The 13,172-nt window shown below is 45.8% G+C and overlaps 1 protein-coding gene across 2 annotated transcripts in view; it reads left to right on the plus strand.

Moving 5' to 3' along the window:
* The window catches only part of LOC140729758 (polypeptide N-acetylgalactosaminyltransferase 18-like), a 98,761-nt gene that overhangs the window by 43,084 nt on the left and 42,505 nt on the right, over nucleotides 1-13,172 (plus strand). For both annotated transcript variants that reach the window (XM_073049949.1, XM_073049950.1), the window contains exon 4: nucleotides 4,606-4,789. In XM_073049949.1, coding sequence (XP_072906050.1) covers nucleotides 4,606-4,789 — 184 coding nt within the window. The remainder of the gene's footprint in view (nucleotides 1-4,605; nucleotides 4,790-13,172) is intronic.

Below are 13,172 nucleotides of genomic sequence, written 5' to 3' on the forward strand. Positions count from 1 at the left end.
AACTTCCTACTAATTTTTGTTCTATCATATGCCTTCTCTTTGGCTGTTATGTTAGCTTTGACTTCTCTTGTTAGTCATGGCTGTGTCATTTTGCCTTTAGAATACTTCTTCCTCTTTGTGATGTATATATCCTGTGCCTTCTGAATTGCTTCCAGAAATTCCAGCCATTGCTGCTCTGCCATCATCCCTGCCAGTGTTCTTTTCCAATCAATTTTGACCAACTCCTCTCTCATGGTTTTGTAATTCTCTTTACTCCACTGTAATACTGATAGATCTGACTTTAGCTTCCCCTTCTCAAATTTTAGAGTGAATTCAATCATATTTTAACAACCAACTCCTAAGGGTCCTTTTACCTTAAGCTCTCTAATCAATTCTGGTTCATTGCACAACACCCAATCCAGAATAGCTGATCCCCTAGTGGGCTCAACCGCGAGCTGCTCTGAAAAGCCACCTCGCAGACACTCTAGAAATCCCCCTCTTGTAATCTAGCACCAACCTGATTTTGCAAATCTGCCTCCATATTGAAGTTCCCCATGACTATTGTAACATTGCCTTCTGGCTGGCATTTTCTATCTCCCGTTGTATTTTGTAGACCACATCCTTACTATGGTTTGGGGGTCTGTATGCAACTCCCATCAGGGTCTTTTTGCCCTTGCAGTTCCTTTGTCCAGATTGAATCAACACCTTCCAACCCGATGTCATCTGTTTCGAATGATTTGATTTCATATTTTACCAACAGAGCCACACCTCCCCCTCTGCCTTCATGCCTATCCTTTTGATACAATGTGTATCCTTTGACGTTAAGACCCCAGTTAAATCTTTTTCTCAGCCATGATTCAGTGATGCCCACAACATCATACATGCCAATCTGTAACTGTGCTGTATACTGCGTGCATTCAGAATCAGAATCAAGTTTGATATCATCGGCATATGTTGTGAAATTTGTCAGCTTTACAACAGCAGTACAATGAAATACATGGTGGATATATTACTATTAAATTGTTTAGTTAAAACTAAGCAGTGCCAAAAAAAACAAATAAAAAACGTAGTGAGGTGGTACTCATGGGTTCAATGTCCATTCAGAAATCGGATGGCAGAGGGGAAGAAGTTGTTCCTGAATCGCTAAGTGTGTGCCTTCAGGTTCCTATACCTCCTTCCCAATTGTAACAAAGAGAAGCGGGCATGTCCTGGGTGGGGGGGTCCTTTCGAGGCATTGCTGCTTGAGGATGTGTTGGATACTATGGAGGCTGGTGCCCAAGTTGGAGCTGACTGATGTTGTACAACTTACTGCAGTCCTGTGCAGTAGCCCATCCCCCAAACCAGACAGTGATGCAGCCAGTCAGAATGCTCTTTGTGGTATAGTGGTTGAAGCTTTTGAGTGTTTTAGTTAACAAACCAAATCTCTGCATCAATATGATGCTTCCAGATTAGATGCTCAGAGATATTGACCCCCAGGGACTTGAAACTGCTCACTCTCTCCACTTGTGATCCCGCTATGAGGATTTGTGTGTGCTCCTTCGTTTTATCCTTCCTGAAGCCCACAATCAGCTCCTTGGTCTTACTGACGTTGAGTGCCAGGTTCTTGCTGTGACACCACTCCACTAGTTGGCATATCTCACTCCTGTATGCCCTCTCGTCACCACCTGAGGTTCTACCAACAATGGTTGTATCATCAGCAAATTTATAAATAGTATTTGAGCTATGTCTGTCTACACAATCAAGTGTATATGGAGAGTAGAGCAGTGGGCTAAGCACACACCCCTGAGCTGTGCCAGTGTTGATCATCGAGGAGGAGATGTTATCACCAATCCGCAGAGGTTGTGCTCTTTCGGCTAGGAAGTCAAGGATCCAATTGCAGAGTTGCAAACATAACACTTCCAATCCTTTTTTTTAGCGTGTCGCACCAGACAGTCGGCCATTCTTGTCTGGCGCGTAGTGTCAGGATTGGTTTCCTTTCGGATTAACCGGGTCACGATATGAACGTTCCTGACTTGACCCTTTTTTTATTACGAGGCCGAGTGGCTAGCTCGACGCTCAACCCGGCACAGATGGAAAGCGCGCTAGGGGGTGGGGGGGCGGGGGCGACTGGGTTTGAACTCGGGAGCCTTCACTCCAGAGTCCAGCGCTGAGGCCATTGCACTACCAGCCGGCTTCAGTCCTATAATCACCCTTTTTGATTTTGTCCACGTTTTACATTGAGACTCACTCTATCGTCAACCTCTCCTTGCTTTCAGTCTCACTACGCACTGCCTATGTTTCTAAAGTCCATAAGACATAGCAGCAGAATTAGGCCATTTGGCCCATCGAGTCTGCTCCGCCATTCAATCATGGCTGATCCTTTCTTCCCCTCCTCAGACCCACTCCCCACCCTTCTCCCCGAAACCTCTGATGCAGTGTCCAATCAAGAACCTATGAAGCTGTGCCTTAAATACACCCAACGACCTGGCCTCCACAGCTGCCTGGAGTAACAAATTACAAAATTCACCACCATCTGGCTAAAGAAATTTCTCTGTATCTGTTTTAAATGGACATCCCTCAATCCTGACTCCCCCACCATGAAAAACATCCTTTCCACATCAACTCTGTCTAGGCCTTTCAACATTCAAAAGGTTTCAATGAGACCCCCCCCCCCCCCCATTCCTTCTGAATTCCAGCAAGTACAGACCCAGAGCTATCAAATGTTCCTCGTATGATAACCCTTTCATTCCTGGAATCATCCTTGTGAACCTCCTCTAGACCCTCTCCAATGTCAGCACATCTTTTCTAAGATGAGGAGCCCAAAACTGTTCACAATACTCAAAGTGAGGCCTCACCAGTGCCTTATACAGCATCAGCATCACATCCCTGTTCTTGTATTCTCGACCTCTTGAAATGAATGCTAATGTGCCATTTGTCTTCCTCACCACCGACTCAACCTGCAAGTTAACCTGTAGGGTGTTCTGCACAAGGACTCCCAAGACCCTTTGCATCTCAGATTTTTTGATTTTCTCCCCATTTAGAAAAGGTAAACTAACTACTTCACCTTCAGTGCAATCACTCTGGTTCCCATCCCCTGCCAAACCCTTTTAAACCATCCCAGACTCATCTTTCTTAGAAAAGGGGCATGAAGGTGCTCCCATACTCCAAGAACAATCTAACTAATGCCTTATAAAGCCTCAGCATTACATCCTTGCTTTTATATTGTAATTCCTTGCCTTCCTTACTGTCGACTTAACCTGCAGGGAGTCCCACACGTGGACTTGCAAGTGCCTTTGAACCTCTGATTTCTGAATTTGCCTCCCATTTATAAAATACTCTGCGCTGTTTTTCCTTTTACGAAAGTACATTACTGTCAAATGCATGGGGATACAATGAAGATCTTGGATTTTCATATGTAGATAAAAACGTAGATTGGGGCACTGTTTTGTCGAGTATTTCAAAGGATGTACATACATCCACGGTGGTGTAGCACTTAGCGTGATGCTGTTCGAGCTCAGGGCTTCGGATTTCAATTCTGACGTTTGTTTGTCCTTCTCATGAGTGCATGGGCTTCCTCTGGGTGCTCCCACAGTCCGAGGCTGTACCAGTTCGTAGGTTAGTTGAGAAACGTAAATTGTCTTGTGATTAGGGGGTGTGGCTTGACGGGTCAGTAGGGCCTGTTCTGCGCTGTATCTCTGAATAAAGAAATAAATGTGACAAATAAAACACAGGAGGCTCTGTGGTGCTGGAAACACACAAAATGCTGGAGGAACTCAGCAAGTCAATGTTTCAGGCCGAGAACCTTCATTAGCTCTGGAAAGTAAGGGGGAAGATGCCAAAATAAAAGGTGGGAGGTGGGGAAGGAGGACAGGCTGGAGAATGATAGGTGAAGCAACACACACATAACGCTGGAGGAACTCAGCAGGCCAGGCAGCATCTATGGAGAAAAGTACAGTTGACGTTTTGGGCCGAGACATTGACTGTATTCCTCTCCATAGATGCTGCCTGACCTGCTGAGTTCCTCCAGCATTTTGTGTGAGTTGCTCTGGATTTCCAGCGTCTGCAGAATCTCTTGTGTGTGAAGTGATAGGTGAAGCCTGGTGGGTGGTTGGGGAAGGAGGGGATGAAGTAAAAATCTAGGAGGTGATAGGTGGAAAAGGTAAAGGGCTGGAGAAGAAGGGATCTGATAGGAGAGGAGAGTGGATCATGGGAGAAAGGGAAGTGGGACACCAGGGGGAGGTGATAGGCAGGTGAGGAGAAGAGGTAAGGGGCGAGAGGGGGGAACTGAAGAAGAGGGAGGGGGAGATGGAGAAAATACAAAAGGAGAAGTTGTTGTTCATGCCATCAGGTTGTAGGATCTGAGGTGTTGCTCCTCTGCCCCATGGGCTGACACGTTGGAACAAGAATTGGCTTCGTAATTAAAATAGTTGGCCTCTGGAGAAGTCCCACGTTTTGCAAATGGAGTGGAGGTGCTAGACAAAGCAGTCCCTCATTCTGAGGCGAGGTGTTGCCTCAGCTTGAAGGAGTGTTTGGGGCTCTGAACAGAGGTGGAGGGGGGAAGTGTAGCATTCCTGTTGCTTGCAGGGTGGGAGCCTGTCAGCCTCCAGTGTGACCTTACTAACGTTGGCCATGTCTCCCGTCCTGCAGAAGAACTACGGAGAGATTTAGGGGCGTACGTGGAGAGGGTGAACCGTCGCCATCCGGGATTTATAAAGGTGATCCGGCACGGCCAGCAGGAGGGTCTCATCCGCTCTCGGATCAGCGGCTGGAAGGCGTCCACGGCACCCGTCGTCGCTCTGTTTGACGCTCATGTGGAATTCGGTGATCAATGGTAAAGACGCACCCCCACTGCGAGGTGAACTCTCTGCTCTGCCGGGGGGGGGGTGGGTGCAGGGAGCAGGTTTCATATCTCTGGCATCTGTCATGAAGTGTGTTTTGTGGCAGCAGAACATTGCAATACATAATAAAAACTACCAATTTAATAAATTAAACAAGTTGTGCAGGAAGAGAGGAAAAAATGGTCAGATGGTGTTCATGGGTTCAATGTTCAGCAATCTGAGGATGGAGGGGAAGAAGCTGTTCTTGAAACATTGAGTGTGAGTCTTCAAACTCCTGTCCCTCATTGAGAAGAGGCATGTCCTAGGGGTCTCTAATGAGGGGTTGCTGCCTTTTGGATGTCAACATACAACATAGAACATTGCAGCCCAGTTACAGAGACCCTTCAGCCCACAATGTTGTGCCGACCTTTTAACCTGGTTAGATCAATCTAACCCTTCCCTGCCCTCCATTTTTCTTTCATCAATGTGCCAAACTAAGAATATCTTAAGTTGCCTCATGTATCTGCCTTTAGCACCAGCCCTGGCAGGGCATTTCACACACCTACCCCTCTCTGTGTTAAAAAAACCGAACTCTGACATCTGCCCCCGTACTTTCCTCCAATCCCTTAAATAGTGCCTCCCGGTATTAGCCATTTCCGTCTGGGGAAAAGTCTCTGGTGGTCCATCAATTTATGTCTCTTATCATCATCTTGTATACCTTTATCATCCTCCATTTGCTCCACCAAGAGAAAAGGCCCAGCTCTCTCAACCTATCCTCGTAAAACTGCCCTCTAATCCAGTGGGCATCCTGGGAAATCTCTTCATCCTCTCTAAGGCTTCCACATCCTTCCAAATGATATGGTGGGATGTCGTAATGCAGTTACGTAGGGTCTGGGTGAGACCATTCCCAGAACACTAATCAGTTAATCGGAATCATTGTCACTAAATCGTGAGCAGTGAGATTTGTTGTTTTGCGGCAGCAGTCTAGTGCCCTCTGTTGGTCGGAGTTGAGCATGGACGTTGTGCCCAGCTCTCGACGTGATACACAAGCCAGTGTCGTAGGATATGGAGAGCAGGCTTTTGCCCATGCAACAGGTACTCAGCTGGAGAATCCAAAGGAACAACAGACACCAGCGGCGTTGCAGGAGTCGCCCGTCGGTGTTGTACTCAGTGTAAGACTACCTTAGGGACTCCAGCCCCAGGTTTTTCCTCGGGGTTTACTCCCAAAGTCGTCCCCATGGGTGGCAGTGGAGGTCTGAGATCAGAGGTTTCCTCCTCCTCCTCGATGAGCTGCCAACCACAGCTGATGTGGAATTTGGTGATCAACGGTAAAGACGCACTCCCCACCACTGCGTGGTGAACAGTTGCTCCGTCCAGTGAGTGGGGGGCAGGGGGAGCCCTATCTGTCTGAAGCGACGGGTTTTAAGGCACCAGTAACCCACCTGTGCCCCTTCTCCTGTCAGTAGAAACAGTTCCACTGGGGTTAGTAGCAGGTTGGGCCGTGAAGGCCAGGAGCTGGACTTGGCTTGAGACTCATGCCATTGAGGCATTTAGTAGGTAGTGGGAGCTTATCACTACTACCACCCTCACCCCACCCCCCCCCCGTATAGTATATACGCCATCTTACATATTCAAGATTCAATACTGTTCAATGTCATTTCCTGTACTCAAGTGTGAAGAAGAACAAAATAATTGTTACTCCAGATCTGATGTAGCACAAAGAAACACAATGATAAAAAACACAATAAATATGAATACAAAAGATAGCTTATATACACAGATTGATTGTCTGTCCATAAAGTGACACTAGGCACAGGAGTGTCTGTATGTAAGGTGACTGACAGGAAATGATAAAGTAGTGGTGGTTTACGTAGCCTCGTCTCTGATGGGAATGGGACAAACAGTACATGAATGGGGTGGGTGGGATACTTCATGATGTCACTGGCCCTTTTCTGGCACTTCTTTAAATTCATTGTGTTTTTCTTATTATTGTGTTCTTTATCTTATTGTGGGTTTTTTTGTGCTGCATTGGACCCGGAGTAACAATTATTTTGTTCTTCTTTACAATTTTATATTGGAAATGACATTAAACAATCTTGAATCTTGAATTGCCTGTGATTAGAGAGCTCTGCAGTCAACGAGCCTGTGTATCTGAATTGATTTGCGCAGCCACTGGAAAACCCCTCACCCACAGCTACAACTTTCTAATCACTTGCGTCCTTTTGTTCTGACCCGATCTCCTCCACATTCCAACAGCAGCCTCGCAACCACACTGCTCGAGTGCTGACCAACAAAGCCGTTCCCTGCAGTGGCCCTTTTCCCTTCTTCAAAGAATTCCAACAGATTTGTCAGGCAAGATTTTCCCTTCAGAAAACCATGCTGACTACAGCCTATTTTATCACGTGACTCCAAGTACCCTGAAACCTCATCCTTAATAATCGACTCCCAACATCTCCTCAACTACTGAGGTCAGACTAACTGGCCTATAATTTCCTTTCTTCTGCCTCTCTCCCTTCTTGAAGAGTGAAGTGATATTTGCAATTTTCCAGCCTTCCAGAATGTAGTGATTCTTTAAATATCATTACTAATGCCTCCACAATCTCCTTAGCCACCTCTTTCAGAACTCTGGGGTTACACCATCTGGACCAGATGACTTATCTACCTTCAGACTTTCAGTTTCCTGAGAACCTTCTCTCTAGTTACGGTAACTTCACAAACTTCATGCCCACTTACACCTGGAACTTACACCATACAGCTAGTGTCTTCCACAGTGAAGACTGAGGCAAAATACTTATTCAGTTCATTGTCACTCGTTACTACCTCTCCAGCATCGTCTTCCAAAGGTTAAATATCAATCTCGTCTCTCTTTTACGCTTATAGTATCTGAAGAATCTTTTGGTATCCTCTTTAATATTATTGGCTAGTTTACTTCCATATTCCATCTTTTTCTTGTTAATGATTTTTTTTTATTTGCCTTCTGTTGGTGTTTAAAAGCTTTCCAGTCCTCTAACTTCCCACTAATTTTTTCTCTACTGTATGCCTTCTCTTTGGCTTTGACTTCACTTGTTAGCCAGTGTTGTGTCATCTTTCCTTTAGAATACTTCTTCCTCTTTGGGATGTATATATCCTGTGCCTTCTGAATTGCTTCCAGAAATTCCAGCCATTGCTGCTCTGCCATCATCCCTGCCAGTGTTCTTTTCCAATCAATTCTGGTCAACTCCACTCTCCTGCCACTGTAATTCCCTTTACCCCACTGTAATACTGATACACAGACAGACAGACATACTTTATTGATCCTGAGGGAAATTGGGTTTCGTTACAGCCGCACCAACCAAGAATAGTGTAGAAATATAGCAATATAAAACCATAAATAATTAAATAATGATAAGTAAGTAATATGATACACCTGACTTTAGCTTCTCCTCAAATTTCACAGAGAGTTTGATCATATTATGTTCACTTTACTCTAAGGGTTCTTTAGCTTAAGCTCTCTAATCAATTCCGGTTCATTGCACAACACCCAATCCAGAATAACTGATCCTTTCATGGGCTCCCCCACGAGCTGCTCTGAAAAGCCATCTCGTAGGCATTCTAGAAATCCCCCTCCTGGAATCCAGCAGCAACCTGATTTTTTCAATCTTCCTGCATATTGAAGTCTCCATGACTATTGTAACATTGTCCTTTTGGCCTGTATTTTTTTATCTCCCATTGTAATTTGTAGGCCACATCTTTACTACTGTCTGGGGGTCTGTATACAATACGCATCAGGGTCTTTTTACCCTTGCAGTTCCTTAGCTCTATCCATAATGATTCAACACCTTCCAACCCTCTGTCACCTTTTTTAATAAGCTGATCTCATTTTTTACCAACAGAGCAACACCACCCCCTCTACCTTCCCACCCATCCTTTTGATACAAATTGTATCCTTGGACATTAAGCTCCCAGCTATAATTTTCCAGCCATAATTATGTGATGCCTACAACATCATACCTGTCAATCTGCAACCTACCTAAAAGAAACATGTCAATAAGATTGAAAAATATTTACAAGGATGTTTCTGGGACCTGAGTTATAGAGAAAGGTTGAATAGGTTTGGACTTTATTCCCTGGAGTGTAGGAGAATGAGGGGAGATTTGATAGAGGAATGCAAAATTCTGGAGTATAGATAAAGTCAACGCAAGCAGGTTTTTTCCGCTGAGGTTGGGTGAGACTACAATGAGAGGTCATAGGTTAAGGGTGGAAGGTGAAATATTTAAGGAGAACCTGAGTGGGAATTTTTTCACTCAGAAGATGGTTAGAGTGTGGAATGAGCTACCATTGGCAGTGGTAGATATGGGTTCAATTGTAACATTTAAGAGAAGTTTAGCGAGGTACATGGATGGGATGGGATGGGGAGTGGGGCTATGGTCCTGGTTTGAGTTGATGGGGCTAGGCAGACAGCAGCATGGTCTAGATGGGCTGAAGGGCCTATTTCAATGCTGGAGTGCTCTGTGACTCTATGACCTGACTGAGAAAGTAACTGTCAGCTACACTGATGAGACTGGAGTTAACTGTGGCTACCACCTCGATCCTCTGATCACTGGCCCATCACTCCATACCAGAGTGAATTGGAAGAATTTTCCACACTTTGTGAGTATCCAGTCCCTACCTCTGAATTTCTTCTTGTGATCTTCAGTAATTTCTGTATCTTGCTCTATAGCACTGTTGCAAAACAACAGATTTCCCATCAGATTCCTTCCACGCTCACGACTGTGTGGCTAGGCACAGCTCCAGACCATTCATAAATCTGTCAACAGCACAACTGTTGTTGGCAGAACTGTCGGTGGTGATGAGAAGATGTGCTGGAGTGAGATCGATCAGCTGGTTAAGCGGTGTCACAGCAACAACCTTGCACTCAGTGTCACTAAGACCAAGCGATTGATTGTGGGGGAAGTGGAGGGAACTCACGCCAGTCCTCATCGAGTGGAAGGGGTGATCAACATCTCTGAGGAACTGTCCTGGGCCCAACATATTGATGCAGTTACAAAGAAGGCATGATTGTTGTTATATTTTGTTTGGAGTTTTAGGAGAGATGACATGTCACCAAAAATATGCACAAATTCTATAGATGTACTGTGGAGATATTCTAACTGATTGCATCACCATCTGGTATTTTATACACAAGATCAGTGAAGGCTGCACAAAGTTGCAAACTCAGCCAGCCTCCTCAGTGTCCAGGATACCTTCAGACAATGATGCCTCAAAAAGGCAGCATCCATCATTAAGGACCCCATCACCCAGGGATGCCCTCTTCTCATTGCTGCCATCAGGGAGGAGGTACAGGAGCCTGAAGACCCCTCTTCTCATTGCTCCCATCAGGGAGGAGGTACAGGAGCCTGAAGACCCCTCTTCTTGTTGCTACCATCAGGGAGGAGGTACAGGAGCCTGAAGACCCCTCTTCTCGTTGCTACCATCAGAGAGGAGGTACAGGAGCCTGAAGACCCCTCTTCTCGTTGCTACCATCAGGGAGGAGGTACAGGAGCCTGAAGACCCCTCTTCTCGTTGCTACCATCAGGGAGGAGGTACAGGAGCCTGAAGACCCCTCTTCTCGTTGCTACCATCAGGGAGGAGGTACAGGAGCCTGAAGACCCCTCTTCTCGTTGCTACCATCAGGGAGGAGATACAGGAGCCTGAAGACACACACTCAACATTTCAGCATCAGCTTCTTCCCTCCACCATCAGATTTCTGAATGGAAACTGAACCCATGAACACCACCTCAGTAGTTTTCCCTCTATTTTTGCACTACTGATTTGATTTTTTCTATATATAGTTATTATAATTCACATTTTTTATTATCTGTAATAGTCCCTTTATTAGATCATAATCAGACCAGCCTTTCAGAAAATAATACCACAAAAAGAATCAAAACACCCAGGTAGTACGCACTGTTTCGGACATGTTCTAACATTGAATTCGTTCCATTGGCGCACCGTTATATTTTATAATTGTTTTGTACAGATGGGCTAATATGAACATATTCACACCAAAATAAGGCTGATTAGTGTTTTCACCTTTTATATTGTTTTTATTTCCCCTCTCTTTTCATTTGGATGGGCATTTTACTTCCTGACTACAGACTTCGGTTGCGATGTTGCACTGCCCATGGAATTGGATTTGCACGGAGCTGGTAATTTACATGTGCTCCCGCAGACACCACTTCTGTTAACCTAATATTTTCACTTCTGTTTAAATTATACATGATGCATTTAAAGAAAATGTATTTCCGGAACAAATTTGCCACGCAATGTGTTGGTTTGAACCCAAAATCCATCGATGTTTCTCCATAATATCAAGCACTTCCCGAGAATAACGTAAGGAAATCAAGGTAAACAGCACGCCGAGAAGATGAAACTGCGTGCATACCGTGAAGTTAAATCTCTAGCAATGCCGTACTGCACGCAGGATAGGGACTCCGTGAGCGTCCTTTGATTTATTTTAGTAATACTTGGGTGTTTTGCTAGGAACAAACAAAACTTCAAATAGCTAATCTTGATACAGGTGAAAAGAAAGCTCTACTTTCACCCACTGCTGATTGTTCCCTCCATTGTCCTTCTCCCCGGCTGTTTCCTCATCCCTCATCCTACCCAGTCCTTCGCAGAACCACGCAGGGGCCGCTGCCCATAATTCTCATTTTCATTATTATGCACTGCAATGTACCTCTGCCGCACAACACCGAATTTCACGACGTGCCGGTGATATTAAACCTGATTCGGATTTGGATTCTCCAGAACTTTTCCTTTCCCGTCCACCGTGCTTCCCCTATCACCTTCCAGTTTGTCCTCCCTCCCTCCCTCCCCCCACCTTTTTAACCTGCCTTCTTTTCCCGTTCCTTTCCTGTTGGCTCTTTATTCCTCTCCACAGATGCTGCCTGACCAGCCGAGTCGCTCCCAGCATTTTGTGTGTGTACTTGAAATTTCCTGATGTCTCCAGACAGCCCAGTTTTGAGGCAGATTCAGAATGGATCCTGGGCATCTTGTTTATTCCAGGAAGGAGTTGTGATGAAGGATGATGGAAAGCGTGTATTTATATTTTGTTTATTTCTGTCCTCCCATTATAATTTTGCTGCCTTTACCAGCAAGAGCCCCACATTTACTGTCGGCTCTCTGCAGAACCTTCATTATCACCAGCTTGATACTTTTCAACTTCTGGTCCTCCCCACTGGCTCCCTGGAGATTCTTCACCCATTTCCAATCCTCACAGAGAGTCACTGAGTCACAGCAATACAGCTCTGGTACAGGCCATTCGGCCCAACTGGTTCATGTCAACCACAGTGCCCACGCAGCTAGTCCCAATTCCCTGTGTTCACCCCATACCCTCTAATCCCTGCCCCTCCATGTACCTCCCTGAATACTTCTTAAATGATTCTATTGTACCTGTCCCAACCACTTCCTCTGGCGACTCATCCCATATCGTTGCCATCCTCTGTGTAAAACACAGAGACACACACACGCACACACACACTCACAGTCACACACACTCACACACGCACACTCCCACTCACTCACACATACACTCAGACACACGCACACACTCACTCTCACACACAAACTCACTCACACACACATGCTCACACACTCACTCACACACGCGCACACACACTCAAACACACACACACGCGTGCACACTCACACACACGCACACACACCCACACACACACTCGCACACACACATACCCACAGACACACACACTCACACACACTCACAGTCACACACACACTCACACACACACACTCACACACACACTCACACATACACTCAGACACTCGCACACACTCAGTCACACACACACTCACACACTCACTCACACATACGCACACACACACGCTCGCGCACACACACACTTGCACACACACATACCCACACACACACTCACACACACACTCACAGTCACACACACACGCACACACTCAATCACACACACTCACACTCAGTCATACACACACACTCACACACATACATACCCACACACACACTAACACACACTCACAGTCACACACACACTCACACACTCGCACACATACATACCCACACACACACACTCACACACACACACACACTCAGACACACGCACTCACTCACTCACACACACACACACACACACTCACACTCACTCACACACACACTCAGACACACGCACACATTCACTCACACACACTCACACACACACTCACTCACACACACACTCACTCACACACATACACACAGAGGAAAAGGCAAATGAGAGGTGCAGGGCAAGGAAGCATAGTGGGAGGTTGGGAGAGGAGATCGGTAGAGTGTCGGGAGGGGAGGGAGATCAGTAGAGTGTCGGGAGGGGAGATCGGTAGAGTGTTGGGAGGGGAGATCGGTAGAGTGTCGGG

The sequence above is a fragment of the Hemitrygon akajei genome, chromosome 6, assembly GCF_048418815.1.
Source record: "Hemitrygon akajei chromosome 6, sHemAka1.3, whole genome shotgun sequence".
Taxonomy (NCBI): domain Eukaryota; kingdom Metazoa; phylum Chordata; class Chondrichthyes; order Myliobatiformes; family Dasyatidae; genus Hemitrygon; species Hemitrygon akajei.